This window comes from Coturnix japonica, chromosome 21 (genome assembly GCF_054131305.1).
Source record: "Coturnix japonica strain WE chromosome 21, WE-NBRP24, whole genome shotgun sequence".
NCBI classification, from domain to species: domain Eukaryota; kingdom Metazoa; phylum Chordata; class Aves; order Galliformes; family Phasianidae; genus Coturnix; species Coturnix japonica.
In genome coordinates, this window is record NC_140683.1 from 10,946,926 (window position 1) to 10,971,300 (window position 24,375).

Consider the following 24,375-nt stretch of genomic DNA (forward strand, 5'->3'; position numbering starts at 1 on the left):
ATTGCTTTGCACAGTGCAATTTCAAACAGAGGTACCATCCCTACAGAAACAAACGGATGGGGCCCGACCAGACTGAATAGCTGGGATTGGAGGGAGCATGCAAGTCCGTTCAAAATCTGTTGTAATTTGACGTGTGCTTTGATTCCCTGCCAGCCCGAAAATGTAGGTCAGGAAAAACAGGTACTTGTTCCTATGCCGGTGTGATGGCTGCGGTGCAGCTGGCAGAAGCTCTTTGTTAAGAAAGATTTGCATGGATCCATGGATACATCGTTACACTCAGAGGAGGAAATCAGTATCTCGTTTAGTTTTGTTTGTTTTCCAGAAGGGCTCCATTCTTTCCTCAGTGTGCGGGTGGAAATCCGAGTGCTCAGAGGAAGAGAAAGCGGAGTGCTGGGCACTGTGCAGTGCCTGACAGTTCTGCATGACAAAGCATTGGGGCTCTTGCTCGTGTCCGATAACGGACAGCCAGCAGCTTCTGCGGCCATCAGTGTGCAGATGTATGAGGAGCCTGATGCCATCTGATAACAGCTGCATCGCTTGCAAGCTCTGTCTGCCTGGGTGCTGAAGTCAAAAGGGGCTGCTGGAAATGCTCTCGGTTCAGCATCTTTTGCAGATTGCGGATCGATGCGGTTGTAATTGTCAATTCTATCCAGGAATGGCTTCTGCCTCCCCGCTGATTGTTCGCTCGGCCCTTCAGAGGCTCAGGGACTCGTCACATTGGTTGTGGCTGCGTGCGAGGCGTCACTGTGCGCAGCGTGGCTTGGGATGCTGCGTGCAGGGTGACAGATGAGCGGAGCTTCCCGGCAGCGCATCCCCAGCGGGGGGAGAAAAGGGAGAAAGGCAGATCATCCCATTGTGTTAATGGGGCATCGGCTGCACGGACAATGACTGTCCTCCTTGACGAGAGGACTGTTTAATTGGTTAAGGGTTTGATAAAGAGATGACTGAGCATGCAGCGCTCTGAAGGCATCTGCCTGTTCAGTACAGCAGGCACGTCCTCCCAGCTCACCCAGTGCCCTTCCTCCTGGGGGAGCCCTGGGGGTCTCCAGGAGCTCTGTTCCAAATCTCAGAGCTGTGAGCATATCAGATGGAGTTTGTGCTATCTGAGAAACAAATGTCTGCTCAGGGTGACAATTGGGGAGGCTGTGCTGAGTGTCAGCGTCCTTCCTCCTCTGGGCCTGGAGAAACAATGCATCCGTGTTGCAGAGGGGCAAAGCCACAACAAAGCTGCAAACACCAATAGAAGTGTAGGTAAGGCACGCTGCAGGCTCGCACTGTGCTTGTTTTCTCAGTGCTCCTGTCTCAAAATGGCTGGGCTGCAAGTGGGCCCCAGCCCTCAGTGCACGAGCTCTCACGGCGTTTCTGAGGCTTAATTAATATGCGTGGACATGGATGCAGCCTGGTGCTTAGAGGAGCCTTTCTGGAGGCAGGCACTGCTTTGCTCCCAGGGACCCCTCAGTGCTTGATGCTGAGCACAGCAGCACACACAGCAGAGCACTCACAGAACTTTGTGCAGCCCAGGGCTGGTGCCTCACGCTACTTTTCCACTGAGGAGGAGACCAAGAGCAGTTTTTCTCTGAGCTGATGCATGATTGACAGCCCCCCGTCCACTTCTGAAGCAGTCAGGAGAAATAGTTACATAGCATCACGACCAATTTCACAGTGTGGGAGGCCACTGGGTGGATTGGTGAAGGAAGAGGAGATATTTGGGACCATCCATTAAAACTTCCAAGCAAGCTGTAAGAGCATGTTGTAAAGGGATGCAGTGTGGGCAGTTTAAAGGCAAGCAGATGTGGCACAGCAGCATCTGCACACTTGCAGAGTGGAGAGCTTTGCAGGCGAGCTGTGCAGGGTGGGATCTCTCCTGTGGTTATTTTGATCAAGTGTGGACTTGTGCTTACACAAAGCTTCACAAGACACACTTCATGGCAAAGCAGGGTAGTCACACTTGCTTGAAGTAGGTAACTTGCTGCCCTGTGAACAAGTGAATTCGATTCTATCAGCCCCGAGCAGACATCTCATGTAGAAATGAAAAGGGAAAGAATCCTGATCTTTCCAGCGGTTGCCCACAGCTTTGGTATTTAACTTTGAGTTTGCTGCCAGTTGTTCAGACGCCAAATCATTTGGCAGACATAAATCAGATATTCCTGCCTGTGCCTAAAGGAGAATAATATGTTGGTTCTGACGTTTTTATTGTTTTATGAGTTGATTCGTCATTACATAAAGGTCTTTCAAAAGGTGGTTAAAACTATGCATAAACTGTAGTACTTGGTGAAAAATTAGACCGTCATTATTGCAACTGTAAGTACAGCTAATAAATCATACTGAGAAAAGCACATGCCTTTCAGGTTAATGATGCTGTGTATGGATATCTGACAACCCCAGACCTGGCTAAGACGACATTTGGCTGTGACCACGTGCAGCGTTGAGCACAGCACTGTTGGGTCTGAGCCTTTAAGCTGAGTGCTCTGCTTCTCCTAAACCTGTGAGATCCATTTGCTGAGTGGTGAGAACAGTCGAGGAGGGAAGATGCAGAGCTGCAGATGGTTGGGATCTGAAGGATTTGCTCATGACAGCGATAACAGAGGAAATGTTAATTTGAGAGGAAATCCTTGGATTATTGTGGTGTTTAGACCTGGTCTGGAGTGAATATTATCAAAAAGAAATCAGCATGGCATAGCTTAAGCTCCTCTGAATTGAACAGAAAGGGAGATTAGCAAAGGAAGCAGATCAAGATGGAGAAAATGTACTGGATTGGTGAGATTACTCATTCATCCAGTAAAGTCTTATGTGTGTAGTGTTGTGTCTGTAGCTACAGCCATCAGGGCAGAGCCCCCAGGAGAAGGAAAGCTTCAAAAACAAACCTTCCCTAAAGGACCCCATTCCTCCAATTGCATCCGTTCTGTCTGGAAGTTTGCTTGAGCATCCGTGAGTTGGGAAGTGATGATTTCTACCGCGAGCTTAACCAATGTGTGCTTCCAAATCTACGCTGTGCAGATATGGCTGACTTCTCTCTTGTGTGGTCCTTTGGGACTGACCCCCAAAATGAAGCATTCAGCAGAAGGTAAAAGTTCAGATCGTGCTCCTGCGTGCATTGATGATCCATATTAGCGTTCTGACTCATGTCTGCTGGCCAAACAGCTGCAACGATTTAGGACATGACTGTCCCCCACTGTTTATTAGTGCAGCAGAAGGAACGTGTCCTCGTATCTCAGTTTCTCTAGCTCAGAGCACAGCAGTTTCGCACAAATACTTTCACCCACTGCTTACATCAATGTGCCAAAGCGGAAAGCAAAGCAGAGCCATGTGCTGCGCAGGCTCGGGCCAGCTGTGCTCCCAGGCAGCCTCTGCTGGCAGGGAAGGTGGGCTCCCAGCTGCCACAGCCCCTCGGTCAGAGCCTGCTGGGAATGTTGGACTCAGGAGGATGGTTCCTGTGTTATCAGAGATAACAGATCGGTTTGTGCAGGATAGTGAGGCTTCCTCTGCAGTCCAGGAGAAAACATTCACGTGCTGTCACAGAGTGCTGGACAGATGTTGATAGTGCTGGCTTCATTGCTTAATCGTGGTGCCGAAACTTGAAATCAAACTGCTGGGAAGCAGACAAAGAGCCTGAAGAAGTCAAAATGAAACTGCTCCAGCTCTGTTTTGGGAAGCGGTGAAGTCACGTATTGAGTCTGCAGAGCTATTCTGGTTGTGCTGTTAGCATGAGGTGGTTCTGATTGGAAATAAGACAGTACAGGAAGATTACAGAGGGGGGAAGGGTGGGAGGGAGCACTGAGTTACTGAATTGTAAATATTTACAGTATTTTACACTGTGCCTTCTAGTAAGGAGGAGTTACATGTTCCTACTGCAGCCATTGACATTACTGAGTCCCGTGGCTTTGCAAAGCTTCTTCTCCACACTGTGTCTGATGCAGTCATTGTCGGTTGCGTTCAGCAGCTTGGAATGATGAAATTGTGCCACCTTCATGTTCTTCTATCTCCTGAAAACTTTTCATTTCAGCTTCATTCTGGTTAGAAATTCTGCATTGCATTTTTCCCCAGTTTGTGTAGGTTTTAAAGGTGTTTGTTAAGAAGCGCAGTGCTGTGCTGGGTAGGGCTGGTACCACCGCCAAGTCCTTGGAAGAGCAGTTAGAAAATACCATCATAAATGTCTGGTTAGCCTGGAAAGCTGCGCTCTGCTTCACCAGCATGAGCAGACTGGAAGCAGAGCTTGTTCTTTGGGCCTTTTCTTCATGTGAATACAGAAAAATCAAGCAGCAGAAAAATGCAGATAAGACTGAGGCTGAAAATCAGCCTCTCGAGTGAACACCTCTCAGCAGGCTGGGTTTCTATTTCACTGCTGTCCTTACACAGAATATTCTCTGTTCTTTGTGCTCGTTGTTCAGCTGGAATCTTGATGTGGTCAGGGTGCATCAAGCTGGCAGCGTAGCGAAGCTTCATTCCACTGTCAGTCTGGGTGCTGCCAATCCCACTGATGCCAGAGTTCAACCCACGTGCTTTGGGTTTTTCCCTTGTTGTCTTCCAAACTAGTGCTGGAGTTTAGGCCATGTTCCTGATATCTGCCTTTTGGTGGATGGCATTGGTGGGTGGAGAGGATGAGAAATACAAATGGTTTTAGGTAACACATACAACAGTAGGGTGGCTTTTGTTATGCTGCGAGCTCAGCAATCAGCAAACCAAGATAAGGAGGTAACCTGTGATCAGCATTGTCTTGCAGGAATATCTGAATGAACAAATAGGAGATAAGGAATTTTACGTCTCAAGATGCTCTTCTAGAGGAGCTGAGGATGTGGCCGTTCCAGCGTGGAGCTCGTGTGCTCGCTGCTGCGCTGAGCAGCTCGGCGGTGCTTTGCCAGCAGAGGGTGCCCGAGTCCAGCACACAGAGCCGCAGTGCGGCACCTCGCCGGGCAGTGCCGGCATCCATCGTGGTACCGCGCTGCGGAATGAGCTGCCTCGGGCTGCAGGTTGAGCACCGCAGCCCTGCCCTGCCATGCAGCGGTTCGTCGGGTTGTGCTGCTTGTTTACAGCGTGACATTTCCAGAGCCCGTCCAACACTCCAAGGCAGCGTGCTCTGCAGGGCAGCTGGCAGCAGATTTCTTCCTCTCGGTGCAGTTCAATTCTAGGAGGACACGTAACAAACTGCCCCGCAGGTGATTTTGGAGGCTGCAGGAATTGTTAAGAATCACGTATTTACTTTGTCATCAATAGTCCTGAGTGTTCAGATCTACGGGAATAAAGGACAGGCGTTATTCTCACCACATGCTCTGATAGGGAAATGCCTGGGCACGGATCTGCGTGGGGCAGGCGGCAGCAGGACCCTGTGTGGGTGATGAGTGCCTGGGCTCCTTCCTGTGACTCACACATGCCTTGGGAGTCACCGTGTACCTCAAGTGGGAGAGTCTGGAGGCAGAAGGCACTGAAGCATCACATTTAAAGGTCTTCTGTGCTTTCAGGAACTCAAATTTCAGCTGTGATTTTTTATTATTATTATTTTTCCCTTTCCTTTGCAAAGGATGCTTCATATCACTGCAGGAAGTGCTGTTGGGTTATCTCTGCCCACCCCCGCTATCTCCTGGCTGTAATCTCAGAATCACAGATCGGCTTAGGTTGAAGGGCCCTCACAGCCCCCAGCCCCATCCCTGCCCTGGGCTGGCTGCCCCCCAGCTCAGGCTGCCCAGGGCCCATCCACAGCCTGGGGCACCTCCAGGGATGGGCACCCACAGCTCTGGGCAGCAGCACCAGGGCCTCACCAGATTGAATTTGTGACCAATAGAAGCTGGAAACCCAAGTCTGGCTGCAGGACTGCTGGGCTGGATTTAGTACAGGATCCAGTGTCTGTAAAAGCCAGTTAAAGACCCCGATGGACTTAGGCTAAGGCTTTCAGCAGGGCTTCTGGGGCTGCCCTTACCCATACTCCTGATTCTAGATTCTAGATGCTGGTGCCTTTGGCTGTGTGCGCTTGTACATTGCATAACAATAAAGCAATAAAAGCCAGGTTGCAAGAATGTGAAGTAGACTTAGCAATCCCAGCATGGAGAATACAAATAAACATCACTTCCTGGTCGCTGTCCTCTTTGTTTCTAACACTTTCAGTTACTCTCACTTCACACTTTCGCATTGTTTTCCATAGCCAGGCGGAACTGAATCCTCCTGCTTGCTTTGGTGAGGCTTCAAATTCTTCAGAATCCTGGAGCTTGAACTTGCTGTATCAGGGCGCTGTGCACTGTGACAGACTGCAGACAAAACACAACCCTTCTGTTTTCTAAGAGGCTGATGGGGAAAGCTGTGCTTAGGTTAAAATATATGTGCTCCACTTCTGCTATCTCCTTCCACCGTACATTTACTTTTGGCTGAAAACCTTACAGAAAGGGAAGGCCCTTTGCTGTTACAAGTTAATTCTGACCCTAAGATCACACTGTACAGCTGCTTGCACTTAGCAGCTTAGTGTGTAATGCTACAGAAAGAGACCTTCACAGCGGCTGGTAACCTTTGGATTTCCCCCCTCAGAGTGACATGTACGTAACGCTCAAAGTGGGATGGATGTTTGTGAAGTTACGTGTCACCTTTTGAAGAGCAGGGGGCTGTTACTCTGAGGACATCTGGACTCACTGCTTGCTCTGTGCAATGTCCTGCTGGATGGTGCCTTCCTCACACTGCTGCTAACAACAAAAACCAAAGTGCTGATGTACCTTTAGCCTGTTGTACAGTGACTTAAATCACTTGTTGTTATTCCTGGTACATGTGTATTTTTCTAAGCACTTGTGTTCCACCAGCACACTCAGAGTGAGGACTCTCAAGGGGGAATTTCCTTCCTGATAAACAATTCTGCAGTGTGATTCAGCAGGAAGGATGTTGTGGTTAAGGCACTGGATTGGGATTTGGGAGACATGGGTTCTGTTCCCAACTCAACCACAGTCAAGATGTGATGAGTGGAAGGGCAAGCAAACAAAGAGGAGGAGCTGTTTGACTGTGGCAAAAACATGCATTCATGTTCACAGTCCCCTTTGGAGGTCATTGAGGTCTGCTTTTCGCTTGTCTCAATCAAGTAAACAGTGATAAAGGCTCCTGTTGGTGCAACTGAAAACTGAAATCCAATCTTGCACTATTCCAGGAACCAGATGTAGTTTTAACTCTATGTAATTACTTCCATGAGGTTTCACATGCCGGTGTTCACTGTTTTTTAGTTGACTTTACCAATTTCCTTCTCGCTTCATTCAGCTCCAGGCAGGATGCTATGATTTCTATGAGAAGCCATGTACTCACATAGTTTGTCCACTACCTTGATTACATACAGAGGCTATGCACCATACACGTGATATTTCCTCCACCACATGGCACTGAGTCCCTACACTTTGATCATAACACTGCCTTCTTCTTTTCAGAAGCAAGAACTTGGGCCACCAACTCCGAGCTGTAGGCCATTCATCTCAGCATCCTAATTCGGTGACAGCTGTGGGAGGATGAGTCAAGAGGGCAACTCAAGTGATCGTCCTGCTGGTGAGTTCGGTGCTTCTCTCGACATTTACCTGTCCTTTTGTCATTCAGCATCATTTATTTCCCATTTATTTTGCTTGCTGCTATTGGAGGAGAATGCTGAGTCACAAGTAGAGCAAAAGCTTTCAATATAGTGCCACACTGCATGCCACGAAGGTGATCAGGTCATTGAGGTTTTGTGCTCAGGTGGATATCAGTGTTCTTGGACTCGTATTCCAGGTTGACAATGTTTATAACAATTGCTTCAGTAACTTCCCATGAGTTCAGAAGTATGTACCATTTTATACAGCTCACTCAGATTTTATCTAGATCAGATTTTATCTATAATTTGGGTTTCTCATGAATTGCTTTATAAAGTAAGACCCGGGGAAGATGCACACTCATGCTGTTGTCATGTCCCACAAAGGTTTGGTGTTGGGGCCCTTGGTGCAGAGACTGCACGGGCAGGAATTCATTATTACTCTGGTTCAGTCCTGCCAAAAATTCCCTCTCATCTTCCATCCCCATCTTTGGTCACTGGAATTCAGTGTCATCTGGTTCTTCTGGCAGTTTCTGCAAAGGAGAGCCGCCTGGGTAAGGCAGAAGCTGTTCCTGCCAGCCTTCCAGGCTCAGCTGTGTGCTTTTTTGGATGTGTGGAGGGGCATTCATGTTTCTGACGTGAGGGCTATTTTTTGACAGTTTCCATTGTTCCCCATTCTTTGTTAATGGGTGAGGTCTTTTTGTCTGATTCCTTTTTCAGAGTAGAGGCTGTTATGGGAGCTGTCTGCTCACAAGTGTGGGGGCCTTTTTCTTTCTTTCTTTCTTTCTTTCTTAGCCAAGAGGGTTTCTTCCTCCTCCTTTTTTTAGACTTGCCCAAGCAAACCCACCCAGACTGTATCTACCTGGAGGGATTGTTAGAATATCCCCTTGCAGGTACAGCAAGGAGAGCCGTCCTCTTGGTTGCCACCCTTCTGCCATTCTGTTTTGCTGTCACTATCCATATGTGTGTAGGCAGAGCACACTGTTGAGTTTGGGATGCTGAACACTAAAGATCTTGTCTGTAGAACTGAATCTGAGAATTCAAGGGTGAAAATATTTTGAACAATTCTTTTGGTAGCTTGGAAGACAAGGGGATCTTTCATGGTTCCTTTCTGCACTTGGCCATGGGGGTCAGAAGAGAATCTCTCTTCTTTTGAACTCTGCCTGTGCTTTTAGTGCTGTGAACAGATGTGGATTGCACATCAGGATGCCACGCACATCCATGACTCATCCGCAGAAGGACTCAAGGCAGGGTCTTTGGAAAAAGGCCTTCTGTGGGTGACTCCATAACACAGACCTTCCTGGGCGCTCATGGAAGAGGTGTGGGTCATCCGGTCAGAATATTCATAGATTGTTTATTGCAACATTATTCTGATAGAAACAGGCACTAGGATGAAGCTGTCAGTGAGCACACACCGCCAGCCTGATACTTGAGTGTGTTTTACGCCTTCTGTAGTGCTCAGTACCTGTCAGATTGCAGTCCAAGTTCTGGGTTCCACAGGTCTGATCCACTGACGATTTGTATCTTGGCTGAAGATGGGGATCTTCACATTTGGGTCTGTGTGCTCAGCTCCCAGCACCAGGCTTCTGTAGCCACCTACTTTTTCCATTGTCAATTCATTTCATTATCTAAGCCTTGCTAGCAATGTAGCTATAGTTAGAGAGGAAGGATATTATAATCTTGTGAAAGATTAAAATATTTTTACTGTAATCCAGCTGGAAGGGTAGCACTTTTCTCAGGGTAGGAGACAGCCAAGGCTTTTCCCATTCTGTCCTCCCCTTGTATGCAGGAAGGAAGTGCTGGCAAGGGCCTCCCCAGCTTCCTGTCGACTTCAGAGCACATTTCCAGACACAACCTTCTCCGCCATCCATCACCCAGCCCAGCCAAACAATCACAGCAGTACAGGGCGAAAAACACACATCTCACATAAACATTTTGGAGGCAACCTGAGTGCAAAGCGCTGCAATTCATGTGCAGCCCGGGTTGATCTGTGGAGCTTTGTCTGTCATCAGGCTGCTGGGGATTTTCTTCCCTTCCTTTCCTGGTGAAGCATCACAATAATCAAAATTCTCCTTTAGAATAAGATTAACAAAGGAAAAGAAAAAAAGGGCTGATGTTTGATAAAGAAGCTGCTGGGTTGGCAGACTGAAGCCTGAAGCCAAGGAGGTGAGCAGGGATGCTCCCTGTCCCACAACACCCCGGGTGATGTGTCTGGCCGCAGGGGAAGGAAGTGAGTGTTGTCTGGCATTATGGGGGCAGAGGTTTCTGTCAGTCTAGAGGGTAGGGCAGTGATGAGGCAAAGTTAGTCTGAGATGCTTTGCAGGAGGAAATAAATAAGGCGGAAGCCTCACCTTTAAATGAATCACCTCATCTGAACACAGCTCCTTGCCTGTCTCCAGCAAAGGGTTCTGAACTGAATCTTGGTGATTCGTGATTGGGAAGCAAAGTTCCAACATTTGAGGTTCAGTTTTCCCTATACATCTGAATGATGTACGTGTAAGGCTGAACACCTGGGTTATTCTTTCTAAAGGTGGGCAGGCACATGGTCAGAGCTCTGGCTGTATTACCACGTACCCTGCATCTTCCTACTGATGTTTTCCAACCCATCCAGTTGCTCTTTGGTGCAAAGTGCTCCAGAACTCCCATCCCAGCGTTGGTATCCAACAGCAAAGTGTTCGTACACCTCCAAGGTTTCCCCGTTTGTGTCACTGTGTAATTAGAGAGCAGGGGTAACATCCAGCTCAGAGTCCACCTTAATAGTAAATCCACAACTCACCCTGAGATTTCCTCTCTGTGTTCTGGCCTACGTGACAGCTGGATGGTAACACCTTGCAGTGCAGTTTGTTGTATTATGTAAAAACTCTGGGTAATTCTTAACAGCCTTTTGAGTCAGAAACCAGCCCAGCTCCGTGCTGGCTACCTGCAGGAGCACCTTTCCATGCAGCCAGATGTGTTTGCTGGGGCTGAGCCGTTCTCTTTCTTCTGACTCTGTCTTTTGTTGTCCTTCGTCTGGGCTTGTAGCGGGTGGGTGGGGAGTGAGCTCCTCACATGCCTTCAGATGCTCTGTGGGATGGGAATTATTTCTTGTGTAAGGTCTTTACAGACCGCAGCACTGTGCAGTCCTTGTTTGAGATCTGAAGGCATCTCTGAAATGCTAACATTTATTTTTAAGTCTATTTAAAATGGGCATGGATAACACCAACTGAAAAAGGAGGTAAAATGGGCTGGGCCTGGGGCGGATGGTAGGGATCAGTAATAGCTGTGTGTTTGTAGAAACAATAGTAGAAATAAGCAAACAGAACCATTCCCCATCAGGGCAAAGGGCTGGACATATGAGAAGTCAGATCTGCCCCCAGTTGAGGCTGGGAGAAGGTGCTGCAGTTTGAAGCTGTACCACCATTTAAAGGCTAAAAGCAAAACCATGCACCCAAACTTCTGGTCCTGCCTTAGGCATGAAGTCCCCAGACAGGGCAATGAGGCTGCCACATCCACAGACCGTTTGATAACAGTATTATTCTTCCCCTTTAGGAAGCTTTTTGACTAGACCTGGGAAAGCGTTTGCATTGACAGCATGCAGAATTCCTTCATTTCCTTGTAGAAAGTGATTTACTGTGAGCCCACCTCTGGCTGTGCAGGGAGGAGACCCCTCCAGCGGCAGCGCTGCTGGTTCCCGCACTCACCAGTCTCCCACCTTTCTCACCCAGCCGTGTCCTGGGTTAAAAGAAAAGGAGACGGGGCTGACAGCGTCCCTCTAAGTACAGGAGGGCCAACTTGAAATCAATCCCCGCATGCCAGCTCAGCAATGCAAGGCACGCGGAGCGGCAGTAACACGATCGGGCTCAAACCACAGAGTCAAAGTGGTGACCGGAGGGGCTGGGAGGGATGGGGTGCTCGTTTCCAGAGCCCGTGGCCATGGATGCTGGTGCTGCTCAAAAAGGAGAGCAGGGGGAGGGTCATAAAGCCATTAGGGTGCTCAAGGGAGGCCAACCCTGACTGCAGAACTCTGAGAAGTCAAAGGAATTGGCTTGTGGTGGCGAATGCTGTTTGCCCAGAGGTACCGTTGTGACTGAGAATTGTGTTTAGGTTGGACACGGAGTCGTGGGGCATAGAGTGATTGGTAACAAAGAAGTTTTCCCCGGGTCGCCTGCTGGTGTCTGCATTCCCATTTGCAGAAGGGGATGAAGTGTAAGAGCCGCATCTTCTCACTCTGCCCCTTTCAGATGCATTCAGGAGAGGCAAAGGGTGCAGTTAAAGCCAGCAGCCCACACAGCCAGGTGCGAGTAACAAACCCTGGCAGAAAAATGTGCTGTGAAATCAAAGAGGCACTTGTGAGTGCTGGTGAATCAGAGGTGATTAGTTATAGGGCCGTGTGCTGTGTCCCCGCTCCTGCCACCTGCTGCCACTGCAGCACCGTGAGCTGCCAGGCCGTTCTGCATCTGCTTTGTCCATCTCCACAGCCCTCAGTCACTGGGCAGAAGTCCCAAAGAACCTGCAGGAGCAGGAGCAGGCGCTCAGCTGCACATCTGCACACACAAGGTGTCTGCCCTAAACAAAAGGGGATGGGAGTAAAACGCAGCCTCCCTTCGTGTGGGGAGGGAGGGACGGATGGCCACAGTGCTGCCAGGACTCGTTTGTGTTTTAGTGGGAACTGTGGGGCAATGGAAGTGTTCTGCTCTGAGACCAAAGCCATGTTTGCTGTGTGTGTGATTGTGCATTCTTTTAAATTAAACTATTTTGCAAGCACTTCCTTCCTGCATTTCTCAGAAGGAGGGAGGGGGGTGTGCAAAGAATGTTTAACTGCCTTTGACGGAGGAGGAAAACTGAAGAAAACAAGCGATGCAATCCTAACTACTGACCTTTTACTTGAGCTTGGTGATGTTTTTCAGCAGCAGAGCCTCCAGGGAGTAACAGCATCCTCCTTGCTATTGTGCTGCCTGCCCAAAAAGGGGGCTAAAGTTCAGCTTTTATGATGTTCTCACTCTGGGCTTGTGGGAAAAAGGCCACATTCCCTTTCTTAGGTCATATGAGTGCAAGAGATGACAGAGTCCTACAGTCTAACCCCAGGGCATTAGGCCAGCGCAGACTGAGACGGGGATAGACGGCTTGGTAAATATGCAGCCTGCTTTTCTCCTTGCAAGATTCACAGCAGGTGGGAGGGTAATTTACATTGTTAAATGAAAAAGCACTGATTTATTTTATGTTGGTGTGTTATTGTTTCATAAAAGCACATGGCTCGCTATTACTCATGGTGGACTCTTGCACTTTATTGTTAAATACTCCTTTCCACTTTGGTCGACAGTTACTGGAACTGAACGTTGCCTCTTGTTTTTGCCTTGGTGGGTAACTGAGCATTAAACAAAACCCAACCTTGTCCCTGACAGACTGCTTGTTTTCAGGAAACTCTTCCCCGTTCTGAGGATTGGGATGATTACAGCTAATGTTCTCATATGGCTTTGCCTATCGGACTGTGTGCTCCCCTTGCCCTCTGGTAGAGGTTAGGGGCCAGAGAGCTGTGGGTCCGTGGGCTCACGGGATCAGGTCAGGCTCCCTGCCTCATGGGTTTCTGTCTAGCAGCATGGTATGATGAATGCTGCCCATTCCTTTACAGCTTCTAGAGCTTCTACCTGTTGAACCTCCCTTCATCCTCACTGCTAAAACGTTGTCCAGTGGATACCAAGCTGGAGTTTCTGAAGGCACGATCCTGGCTGTGCTTCTGGAGGAGAGGAGCAGAGCTTGGGGCTGGACATGTTTCTGCCTGGGAAGGCTGCGTGCTTTAAGGACGCAGGTGCTATTTACAAGTGCTTTCAAGTTGCTAACACGGACTGTTTAGAAAATAAACCTGGATGATCCTGAGCTCTGTGCACTGGCACCCTCCTGCAGCTCCTGCGGCAGATGCCGGTGCTGCAGTGTGTCAGCCTGGCCACGTGCTGCTGTGCGTTCAGAGGTTCCAGCTGTGACCGTGTCTGGGTTGTCTGAACTTCCCACCACACCTTTTGCATGGCAGAGAACACAAACCTCAGCGTGGTATCTACCTGCCCTGCAGGTCAATGGAGAGTGTCCCGCTATCTGCTGTCTTTCTGCCAGCAGCCTCGTGGGACCGGCTCGTGCGAGGTGTGCTGAGTGAGGTGCAAGCAAACACACGTTCAAAATACTTTAGGATGTGTGTGAATGCAAAGCACACCTTTGTGTGGCTGATGGGTGCTGCTCCAGGACACACTTTCACACTGTGGTGTCACACTGGTGGCAGGGTGGAACACACGGTTGCAGATCCAGCTGCACACCACTGATTTCCATTGCCTTTTAACGCTGAACCTTGGGGGGAGAATTTTTCAAAGGTTGTTTGCTTTTTTCTTGGCAAAAAAAAGGAAGATCTGTTCTCACTTTCCATCTCTGCGGTTCTACCTCAGAACAATCTTCTGCAGAGCAAATTGCAGCTTTTACTGCAACAAGATGTAGCACGCTGTCAGCATTCAGCACGGCAAAAGTTCACCCAGCTCAGAGCTTTCATGATTGCAGCAGAGCTTTTCCTGGGATCCTTAAAGTGTCCCAGACCCGATTAAAGGATTTCTCAGCAAGGAGAGTGCAGGCCGGGGACTCTCCGGCAGATGTAATCACTCAAGGAAGACGCTGTTTGGCTTGGCTGGGTCCTGCCTTCGCTCCACGCTTTCATCCCGCCGCCCGTCTTTGTCCCTCCGTCCTTTCCCGTGTCTCTCTGTGTGTCTTTGTCCGTCTTTCTGTCTGCCCCACATTCCCTCACAGGCTGAATGGGGCAGCACTAACCTGGCTGCTTCCAAGACAAACAGCACATGGGGTTGCAGGAGGGGGCCTTTGGTTGTCAGCAGCCTCCGCGGTCGCTCACTTCCTAGAATTAAAGGCTGGGAGCTGATCTGTACGCCAGCCAAGCCGGAGACAATGATTGGGTTCCCATTCTGTTCCTTTGATACTGACTTAAATATGTGAACCAAATGGGCAAACAACATTTACATAAAAGTCAGTAGGAATCCGCTTTCTCACACTGAAGTGTTCTGCACCGCGTCTTCTCACAGGTAGTAAAACTCATCTGTTTTTTCCTGCAGGACTTCCCCTGCTCTCAGAGAACTGATTTGTCATGGAGTGAATTCCTGACTGCCGTGTGCTTTTCGGTTTTGTTTCTTTGGTAGCTGTGAGGAGACGGGGCTGCTGCAGCTGGAATCCCAGCGGGCCGGAGGGGCCACAGAGACGTAACAGCTCCAGGCATGGCGGCTGGGGGACGTGGAGCCCCATGGCCCCTAACCCTGGTCTGAGCCTTCCAAGGGGAGTTGGGCAGCCAGGAGTGTGTGCAGGAAACACAGCATCTACCAGCCTTGTCGATGGTAACGTATGGGCTGCAGGGCGGCTGGTTAAGGAGGCCGACACCTGCTGAAGGTAGAAGAGGAAAAACACAAACATTGAGGTCTCCTGTCTCCCAAGCAATACACATTTCTGGCCAGTCATTGCGATGCTCTGTCACTGTCACTGAGCACTGCTGCTGTGTGGTGTGTCTTGGTAGCAGCAGAGAGTAGCTTCAGTTGGAGAGGACCTTGGAGAACATCTAGTTCCAGCCTGCCTGATGTGGGCCTTGCAAGAGTGTGTTCAAGTGATCACAGCAAGCACTGTAAAGGATATTAGTAGAGACATAAACTCTTGGCTGCCTGCAGGTCTGATAGGGAGGTTTCAAACACCTTTATTTCAAAGGTCTTTAAAAAAAACAGTGGTGGAAGAGTTGAACCAGCTGGAAAATACTTGAGGTGACTGCAGCTCACAAACTCATGCGCACAGTTTGGTTCTTGCATGGAATATGCAGGAGGCCTTAATGAATATGATATTTCACATTAAATGTGCATCTTAAATAGGCAAAGCTATGAATAAATGAATATGTGAAAGATTGTTGAACTTCAGCTGATTCTTGGACACCCCAAGCCCCAAAATTTGGCAGTATAATTGTTACTGTGGGGCTGAAGACTGAGCAGACTTGAACTCTAGTCCATGGCAGTTCCTTAAGAGGAATGAACCCTCAGGAAGTCAGGCTGGATCAAGCTATGCTTCTCTTTAATTCCTGTTTGACTCCATATAAACCATTGTGAGTGGTTTACATGTGCCAAACGCCTCCTGAAACCCAGAGGGATGTCCCAGCAGCAGCAGTGCCTGCAGGGGATGCAGACCTTGGGAGCTGCAGGACGCTGCAGACTGAGCTGTTTTTCTCCGTTTTGATTCAGCAGTGTAACTCAGTACCTCACGCTATAAAGACTTTCCATTGGTATGCAGGGCTCATATAACAGCTCCTTCACTGTTTCCTGCGGGTTAGCAGGGAAAGGATCTTTCCATGCATAATTGAATCACATTCAGCAGTTCAGCGTTTGGGTTCCTTTTTCCCATAGAAAATCTTTAGCATCGAGTTAGTTAAATCTTATACTTTCAGAGCTGTTGCTGAGCGCGCTTATCTCGTGCATTCAGATAAACACCTCTCAGCATCCTGTTTTTCTTATGTCATACGAACAGGAAGAGAACGATTGTTTGAGATGTGCGTCAGTCAGAATTGTAAGCAGGCAGGCACGCTGCCCTCCCCGTTCACATGGAAACCAGCAGATCTCTTCAAACATGCTGGTGGGAGCTGTCAGGTATCCTTTCTGTTCTATTTAACCTCCCAAGAGCTGCAGCTTTGCAAGCTGTGTGTATATTGGGACCTCTCAATGACTTTATTTTTACTGAAGAGGGAACACTTGGAAATTCTGCAGATGAATGCCCATCCCTGCCTTTATCTGAAGTAGCCACGATGGCTTTTGTTCTGCCTCATACCTATTGTTAGAAACACTGCAAACTCGAGGCTAGCTCTGGGTTACTGAATTGCATATGGCAGCCTCACCAGGGACAGATCATTGTGTGTAGGGAGCAGATCCCACACCAAGGGAACCTTCCAGATGGATGGGGAGAGTGCCTGGCACCGCCGGGTGGCTCTGGCTCTGGATCGGGGGCAGCCGTGAGGTCTGAGAGCAGCACGGGGTGAGGTGAAGCTCCTGGAAGGTGCTGCTCAACTGGAGAGACATTTGTTTCACAGCAGATTTGTTAAGGGTAGAAATGCCCTTGGGGAGAAGACACTGGGATCTGCTGCACGTTCTTCCCTGTTTCATTTTTCAACTAATAGGGGAGGTTTGTGTTGTAGTGTGTGTTGGATGGAGCGGGGAAGAGGAACCACTGCACCGAAAGTGGAAAGCTGTGAGATTCAGAGCCAATAAAAGCAATAACTGGCAAAGTGTGATGTGTTCTTACATTTCTAAACCTGCAGATGTTTAGGTTTAAAGCTCTAGCTGAAATGTGTTGATGCCATTTGGTTGGGATAGATTAAAATACACTGACTTCTTCAGTTAAGAGCTGAGCCTTTGTGTTGGGGCACCAAAGTGTAGCAGGTGTTTCTACCTGTGTGTTAACCACACAGCCTAAGTACTCTGCTAACATCAGCTCTCAGTGTGCCCAACTGTCTACTTCTATTTTTAAAAACAATTTCAGTCTCCTTAGGATGCTTTTAGAGCAAAGCTTCCTTAAAACCAGTTACTTCTTTTGGTGATCTGAATGGTTTCAGCTGGTAACAGGCATCAACAAAGTGCTGTTCTGTTTCAGTCTGCTTCTGAAATGCTGGTGCAAAGACTGATGTGTTCCTCAGGCTCAGGTTGGGTCTCTCAGGTGTTACCAGTAGATAGAGGAAAACATAGCTGGCTGTTCAGCTTGGGCAAGCAAGCCTTTCATTTTAATGAGAGTGCATTTTGTTTGATCTGCATTTTTTGGGGGGGGGTATGATGAATTTTAGCCATTATGCAAACAAAAGCCATGGTTATTTGTAAGAATTGCTTTATAAGAAGCACATGTGTGCTTTATTATTCTTCTGCTTGAAGTGTGGGGATTGTTTTCAGTTGGGAGGTTGCATTAGAAGAATGTGAACTTCTGACTCACTGAGAAATAGAGCATGTATTAGCAGAATCGTGAGGTTTCCTATGATGTTTTCATAACTCACATTTCTCAGAATGGAAGCAATCTTTTTTTGCCTTCAGTGAAAGAATGACTTTTACTGCCATTGAGAAAGAACGGATTCTTCTTCTAGAAAAAAACTTGTCTTGCATTTAATAACTTTTACTCAACCCGCTATTCTTCATTTCCCTTTTGCTTCTCTCCAACATGCAAGCTCCTCTCTCTGGGGGTGTTCTGCCTTTGCAGCTCCTCCACTGGCCACATTGACTTTTCCACTTTTTGCTGCAGCCAGCAGCAAAGACCGAGGTGGGGCTTACCCAGTGACCCCAACAAGAGGGCACTCACTAATGGCACCTGAGGAATCCCAGCGTTCTTCTAGGAGAACCAAATGGGAGAGCTGACATTGCTTGGAATGCTCGGCTGGTTTGTGATGAGCATTGGCAGAGATACGGGGGAAAATTCTCCTGTGCTGAGCGAGTCTCAGAGACCTCCCAGGGGGCTGAATCTTCAATGCTAAAATTACAGGGGAGCTGTGTGGGGTGCGCAGCTTTTAGGGCTGTGGGAGCTGCGTGTGGTTGCTTCCCTTCCGAGATCTGAAGCCTTCTGTGCGGTGCATTCAAAGCCCTGCTGGTCAGAAAGCCACTGATGGGGCTGGAAACAGACTGAGGCTGGAGCGAGCCAAGCGTACCTTGTTGGGAAGGACCTCCTTGCCTTATTGTTTGAGTTCAGCTAAACCAACACAGTCAGACATTTTAAAAGCATATTTGTCTTTTGCGGGAGAAGCATTTAAGGAATGGTGGCTGGGTGTGCTGAGTGAGCTGTGCTAAAGCAGCGCAATTTATTGCTTCTGAAATGGAATAGTTTTGTGACATCTGATCCTCCTGTAAATTTTGCACTGGAGGATTCAGCGGTGGGATGTAATTAACATTTAAATTGATCGTGATGCTGGCAGTGCTGCTCTGCCCACATGGTGCCGGCCTTTCCCTGCGAGCGAAGAGCTGTGAGCTGCTTTCATTCTGAGTGGGAATCCAGAGATGGCAGCCAGTGGGGTTGGGGTGAATCACCGCGCGGTTATCCCTTAGTCACAGTGTTCTTGGAAGGGATCTGCTCTCGTTCCTGGAAACAGATGCTTCTTGCTAAGCTAGAGCCTCTGCCCCGGGGAAGCCTTTGAACCCTTTGGTGCACCTGCAGTCTGGAACAGTGGGTGATCTTCTGCAACACCTCCCTGCGCCCGAGATAATGCAGAGTCACATTTTGAATCAATGCAGGGGAGGGGAAGGGCTGGAAGCTCCCCTGGTACCAGGCACTGTCAGCACTCCTGACTCAGAGGGACTTGCAGATCTGAGTGGGAGATGCTGTGCTCAGTGCTGGGGGTTTCTCTGCTGCCTTGGTGCTGGAGGCTGCTGTTCCAGGCAGGGCAGAGCAGGGCATCCTCAGTGGGGGTGATCCCTGGTGATCCCCTTCCCCTTCTCTCCCCTTCTCCTTTTCTGTTTCCCATTTCTCCTTCCCCTGTTTCCTTTTCCCCTTCTCTTTCTCCTTCCCCTTTCCCCTCTCACCATCTGACCTTTTCTGTCCAGCTGTAGTTGATGCTTGACGTGCTGCTGCATTTCAGTCACATCATCCCCTTTTCCTTTGCCTTTTTCATTTTCTCTTTCCTTTCCCTTTTTGTTTCTCTTTTCTCCCCTTATTGCATTCTGTGTCTCTTAATGAGTTGACTGTCATTCTCCCCCATCTCAGGCCGTGGGGCGTTCAATGGCTTTTGACACAAAGAAAAAGTGTTGAGAGATTTTTCATTGGTAAATTCCTCCTCTGGGGTTTGATGTCTCACTTTCCCTATTGGAGACACACAAGCAGCCTCTGTCACAAAGGGGGTTTCTCCTGCCAGGGCATTTCAGCAGCATCGGTGAATAATGCGGCAGGATTTTGCCCTGCTTTACCTCAGCAGCCCGCAGGCTCCGCTCCTGTTGTGATCGCAGCGGGTCTGAGTGAGCTCTGCACAAAGGAGAAAGAGAGTGAGCAGCAAATAGTTCACGGCTTTCCTCAAAGACACTTTTCTAACTCAAAAATATCGGCCTTGTGGTTTGTCTGGTTTTGAAATGTAACCGCAGCTATTGAGAACTGGAGAAGATTTGATTTACCAGCTCCTGCAGTTTTGGTACCACATTCAGGGCACGGGAAGTTTCTTTTTAAAAAGAAAAATACTGAAATATGTTCCTAGGCTTTAAAATAGGATCGTATTTGGAGAAACTGCAATGAAGGAGCCTGGGTCACCTGTGACCTGTGCTTGAGTCACCTGTGACCTGTACTTGGGTGCAGATGTGTCCCCTGCTGCCTGCAGCGTGCTGCTGTCAGCTTGATGGGGGAAGCTTTGCTGGGCATGAGGTGGTTGGTCCGCAGCCCCCTTTCTCTGAGCAGAAAGGATCAGACCATGGGCTTTGTCTTGGAGCTTGATTTAGGATCTGAATGGGATCGGCTGTGGGGCACATCCCAGCCTCACCGGCCCTGGAGCCGGGTGGGACCTGGACACATCCCGCTGTGTCCTGCTGCATTGCATGGAAGTCACCCCACTGGGTGCCTGCACTGCAGTGCTCAGAGAGGGAGGGGACGAGGGGAATGCTATTTCCTCCTTACCTGTGCTCACACAGCGGCATGCTGGCACCATACTGTGTTGTTTAAAACTGACCAGGGGGATGGTTTTCATGCATCCATGTATCGAAATAAGGGGGAGATCTGATTGCAGTGCCGGGGAGGTAAGGGAGGAAAAAATCACATGAGATCTGGGCTTCTTTTGTTGATTGAGGCTCAGAAAGCTTTTTAACCAGTTGAATTATTGGCTGCATCTGAAGTGAAACTCCGCTTCCCTAACTGCTCTCATCTCTGTATCATTTCGCTCATTCACTGCATTCATTGCAGTCCAGCTTTGCAGTGTATTTGGTTACGTACTGCGTTTCTTTGGGAGCTGGGCAGGAGGAGCAGCACACACACATGGGCTGAGTTTGACTGTTAGCTGCTAATGCTGTGGGCAATGGGGATCTGGATCTTTTCCCGTTCTGTTGTAAAAAGAGACTTCTCTTTTCCCAGAGCAGACACAGTAGCTTGGAACTGTTTGGAGAGCTCGAGTAGAGATGAGAGAAATGTTATCTTATGAACTGTAAATGGTGTTTTACGTTTGGCTGCTGTGCCCCCAAGGATGGTGGATAATGGGAAAGCCCTCACTCAGAGCCCAGGCAGCCATCAGCCCACGGCTTGACAGGCTTTGTAAGTGCAGTGCTGGGAGCTGAGCTGGGTGAGCTCCACACAGCTGGACTGGAGGTTCTTGCAACCTGAAATATGAAGTGAGCCAGGACACCGAGCTGAGCGCCCTGAGACGGCTGAAATGGGGCTGTGGAAGGCAGGAGGTGATTGAACAAGACGTTTCCTTTTCAACTGAGCATTTTTTCTTTGGAGTCTGTGGAAGCAGGAGAGGCGCAGTGAGTGGATGAGGAGCGATGGGGAGAACTAACGCAGATCTTTAAGGGTTGCTCCCAGCAGATTTCCATTCAGAGCACTTTGACTCAACGTTTTGTAAGTGAATGTCTATAAATTCAATGGAGGCAGATATTAACAACGTTACTGCTTTTACAACTAAACACTCCTAAACATTTGGTTCAGACACAGTGGTGTGGTGAACGATATCGGTGTGATTAGCAGTGTTAGGTACTACATAACAGCTGGATGCAAGTTTGCAAATAACTCAGTGAAAACTAAAAGAATCACTGTAAATATCCTTTGTTGGGATGGTGGATCAGCCTTTCTCCATAGGCTCAGCAGCATCCATGGGGCCGGTCCAGCTCTCCCTCCTCTCACACCTCTCACCCACATCCCACAGCATCCAGGCTCTCATGGGGTGGCTGAGATGAGCACTTCAGAGCCGTGCCCTTAAAATCTGTGCATGCTGATAACTCCCTTCCAGGCTGCCTGACTCTTCTAGGAGAGTTCTGAATTAATATTAAACAGAGGGAGCTGGGGAGCACCGCAGTGGTTGAGCTGGGTGCAGAGCAGTGTGATTTAGTTGTAAATGCACCGATACGGCCTTTCAGCCTGCGAGCCCGCATGGGTGTTGAGTTAAAGCCATGCATGGATGATGCCTGTTATTTAGTTAGGGTCTCAGAGCGAGGGGTTTTAGCGCGTTAATCCTGACTGGCAGTTGGAAGGTTGGTGGTTTCAAACACAGTGGCACGGAGTAGCTGATTTTGCTTCAGTGAAACAATGCACCAGTGTGTCCAGGCTGCCTCACAGAGCCAATAAATCTGTTTTGTTTTGTTTTTCCCCCCCTTCTCTCTCTCTCCCTCTCTCCCTTTCTTCCCCCCAATCCAGGCCAAGACCCGCTGCTATTGCTGAAAACCCTCCAGCTTCTCTGGACAAAGAAAGAGATGAAGAAGGTAAGGCTGGGTAGCGGCCTCCCCTCCTTGCTGCCGACGGTGGCTGCATGCAGAGCATGTCCAGGCACAGAGCGGGTCAGCCTGCGAGTCTTCAGGGCTGCTTTCAGTCCCAGCACACAGGGAACGAGCCCGCGCCTAAAAGTGAAAAGAAAAGGTAGCTCTGTGTGATGGAGGCAGCAAAGGGGCTGCTGTGAAAGAGCTGAAGTTTACAGGGCTGAGTTGCAAGCAGAGAAGAAAACCTCCAAGTTGCTTTTGTTTTCTTTTAAACACTTTTTTGTCCGTTACGTTGAGCGCCTCGGGAGGAGTGCAGGAATGCTCCGAGAAGCTGAAAAAATGAGGGTTGAAGTCAATAGAAAAGCGCTTTTTGCCAAGTGGAACGATATCAAATCCTTTGTGTTGGAGATATTTTTACCCTTTTGTTTTGTTTGATTCGGTTTTGCCTTTTAGAGTGGTGAATGCAATTTACACAGCTTCTCTAAAATTAGTGCTGTATTTTTATACAGCACCCTATGGGCTCTACGTGGAGATTTCTCAGAGGGAGTAAAATATACTCCATCTAAATTTGGGAGCCTCAAAGCTAACAAAAACAGTGCATGTATGCGCTCCGTGGTTAGTTTCCCATGTCGAACCCTGTGCTGCTCAGACAGGTCCATAGCTGAGATGCTCTTTTCCAAAGGACTCCGAAGGCAGCAGCTCACCGCAGAGCTGTGCAGTGTGGGCTGTGTGAAGTGGCAGCCGTGGCTCAGCACGCCAGGGTACACACAGCATCCAGGAACCAGAGTGTCAGGTCACTGTCCTTGTCTGGTCCCTTCCTGACAGCCTGTGGTTTCCAGCCTGGGTAACTGAAGCACTGGAGACCCGGCATGAGGTGCCTTTCCAAATGGCCCATCACCACTGTAGACTTGAGCTCAGCGACTGTGAAGCTTTGAGCTTTCTGTCCAGTTCTGTTAGAGTTGCAGGGAAAAAAAATATTGTTTGTTAGGTTTTGAGGGCAGCAAATCCCACAGAACAGCAGTAGGAAAGAATAATCATCAGTCTCTATGCTGTGTACCCTGGGATACATGTGGATTGTGGAGAAAAATACTCTGAAAAAGACGAAGGCTCCATCGATGTGTCCTTGGGCAGCGCAGCTCAGCACTTGGTGCTGCTCATGTCCTAAGCACACCAGTATCCAACATTCCAGTTAAAATAAATGAGGGAGCTTGGCTAAAGTGGAACACAGCGTGCTGCATTGACATTTAAATGGCAGGGAGCTACTTTGCCTTATGCTCTGTGTGGGTGTAAGTCAATACTGGCTACTAACTGATGTGTGAATCAGTCCTGCCTATTAGGTGATGCCCATCAGGCTCCAATCAGTGAAGATCAACAAGAGGAGTGTACCTGTCCCTGGCGTGACGTCAGTGCTGGGACGTGGTGAAAGAACACGATAGTTTCCTACATAAAGTCAGTTCTGCAGTAACAAAGATCCATCAGCAGAGTGCCCTGAGCTGAGAAATAAGGGACTAGAACTGAATGGAGGACTGTGCTGTTGGAGCACCGGCAAAGTTTTCCAATTCCCATGATCTGTCGGGCTGTAGAAATCCCCCAAGGAGCATTCCCTGCCATGGGAATCAATTGAAATGGAAATGGCAATTACATGTTTGAGAGGAATCCTCTGGCACAGAGCAGAGCCAGGCAGCACTGCACTCTTTCCTCTCTGATTTAGGTGTCTCGTGCTTTTTCTTGGTTTTTTTTTTGATCTTTTCACCTCAGACAACACACACCATGGTTGAAGTCTTTGGATTGCCAAGAAATCTGGGGCAGGCTTTGCCCCCTTCTAAAAGTGGAGCCAGTCGCAGTGTGAGACTCATCCTGGCCGTGCTGTCAGCACAGCTGCCAGTTGTGTAGGTGTTTGGAGATGCTCTGCGTGTGAAAGCAGGCTCCAGCTCTCGCAGGACGTGGTGTCTGCTGGCGACTGCCCTGCCAAAGGCCAGGCTCAGGATGCAGCTGGAGGAGGAGCTGAGTGGTGTGGTGAAAGCTTTAGTTCCATCTAAATGTGCTGAAGTGGGGCTTTGGGGAGAGAAAAAAAGAGAGGCCATCTATAAACAGCGCAATCGAGTTGGCCGGTCGCTTTGTTTTCCTTTGGCTGTTGTGTTGGATATTTGTGGTCGGGTAAGGTTTGCCTGCTCCTTCTGCTGAGTCTCACAGTGAAGCTGGAGCCCTGTGTTTAACACTGCAAATTCTTACCACAGGGAAAAATACTCACAGGGAGAAAACTGTTATCTGAAGTCACATCTCTGTTAGTCATCGGCTTTTTCTTGCTGCATCTGATAATCCAGTGAGAAGGAAACAGTTTCTGTCATAAACGGTAGGTTTTGTGGCTTTTCCCAACACGAAAGACACTATGGAAAATGACTGTCTTCCAGTAAACACTGTTGATGAATAAAAAAGAACAAATTCATTGGCAGGATTTCTGTAGAT

The 24,375-nt window shown here is 48.7% G+C and overlaps 1 protein-coding gene across 18 annotated transcripts in view; it reads left to right on the forward strand.

Annotated features, from left to right (window-relative positions):
- Positions 1-24,375, forward strand: part of EXD3 (exonuclease 3'-5' domain containing 3) — a 163,411-nt gene that overhangs the window by 24,413 nt on the left and 114,623 nt on the right. For 8 of the 18 annotated variants that reach the window (XM_085521605.1, XM_085521606.1, XM_015878790.3 and 5 more), the window contains 2 exons: positions 7,386-7,500; positions 21,851-21,915. In XM_085521605.1, the coding sequence (XP_085377731.1) occupies positions 7,464-7,500; positions 21,851-21,915 (102 nt within the window). In that variant the 5' untranslated portion in view covers positions 7,386-7,463. Of the gene's footprint in view, positions 1-7,385; positions 7,501-16,038; positions 16,153-21,850; positions 21,916-24,375 lie in introns of those variants that run through there. The other 10 variants (XM_015878794.3, XM_085521607.1, XM_015878788.2 and 7 more) reach the window with 5 other exon arrangements.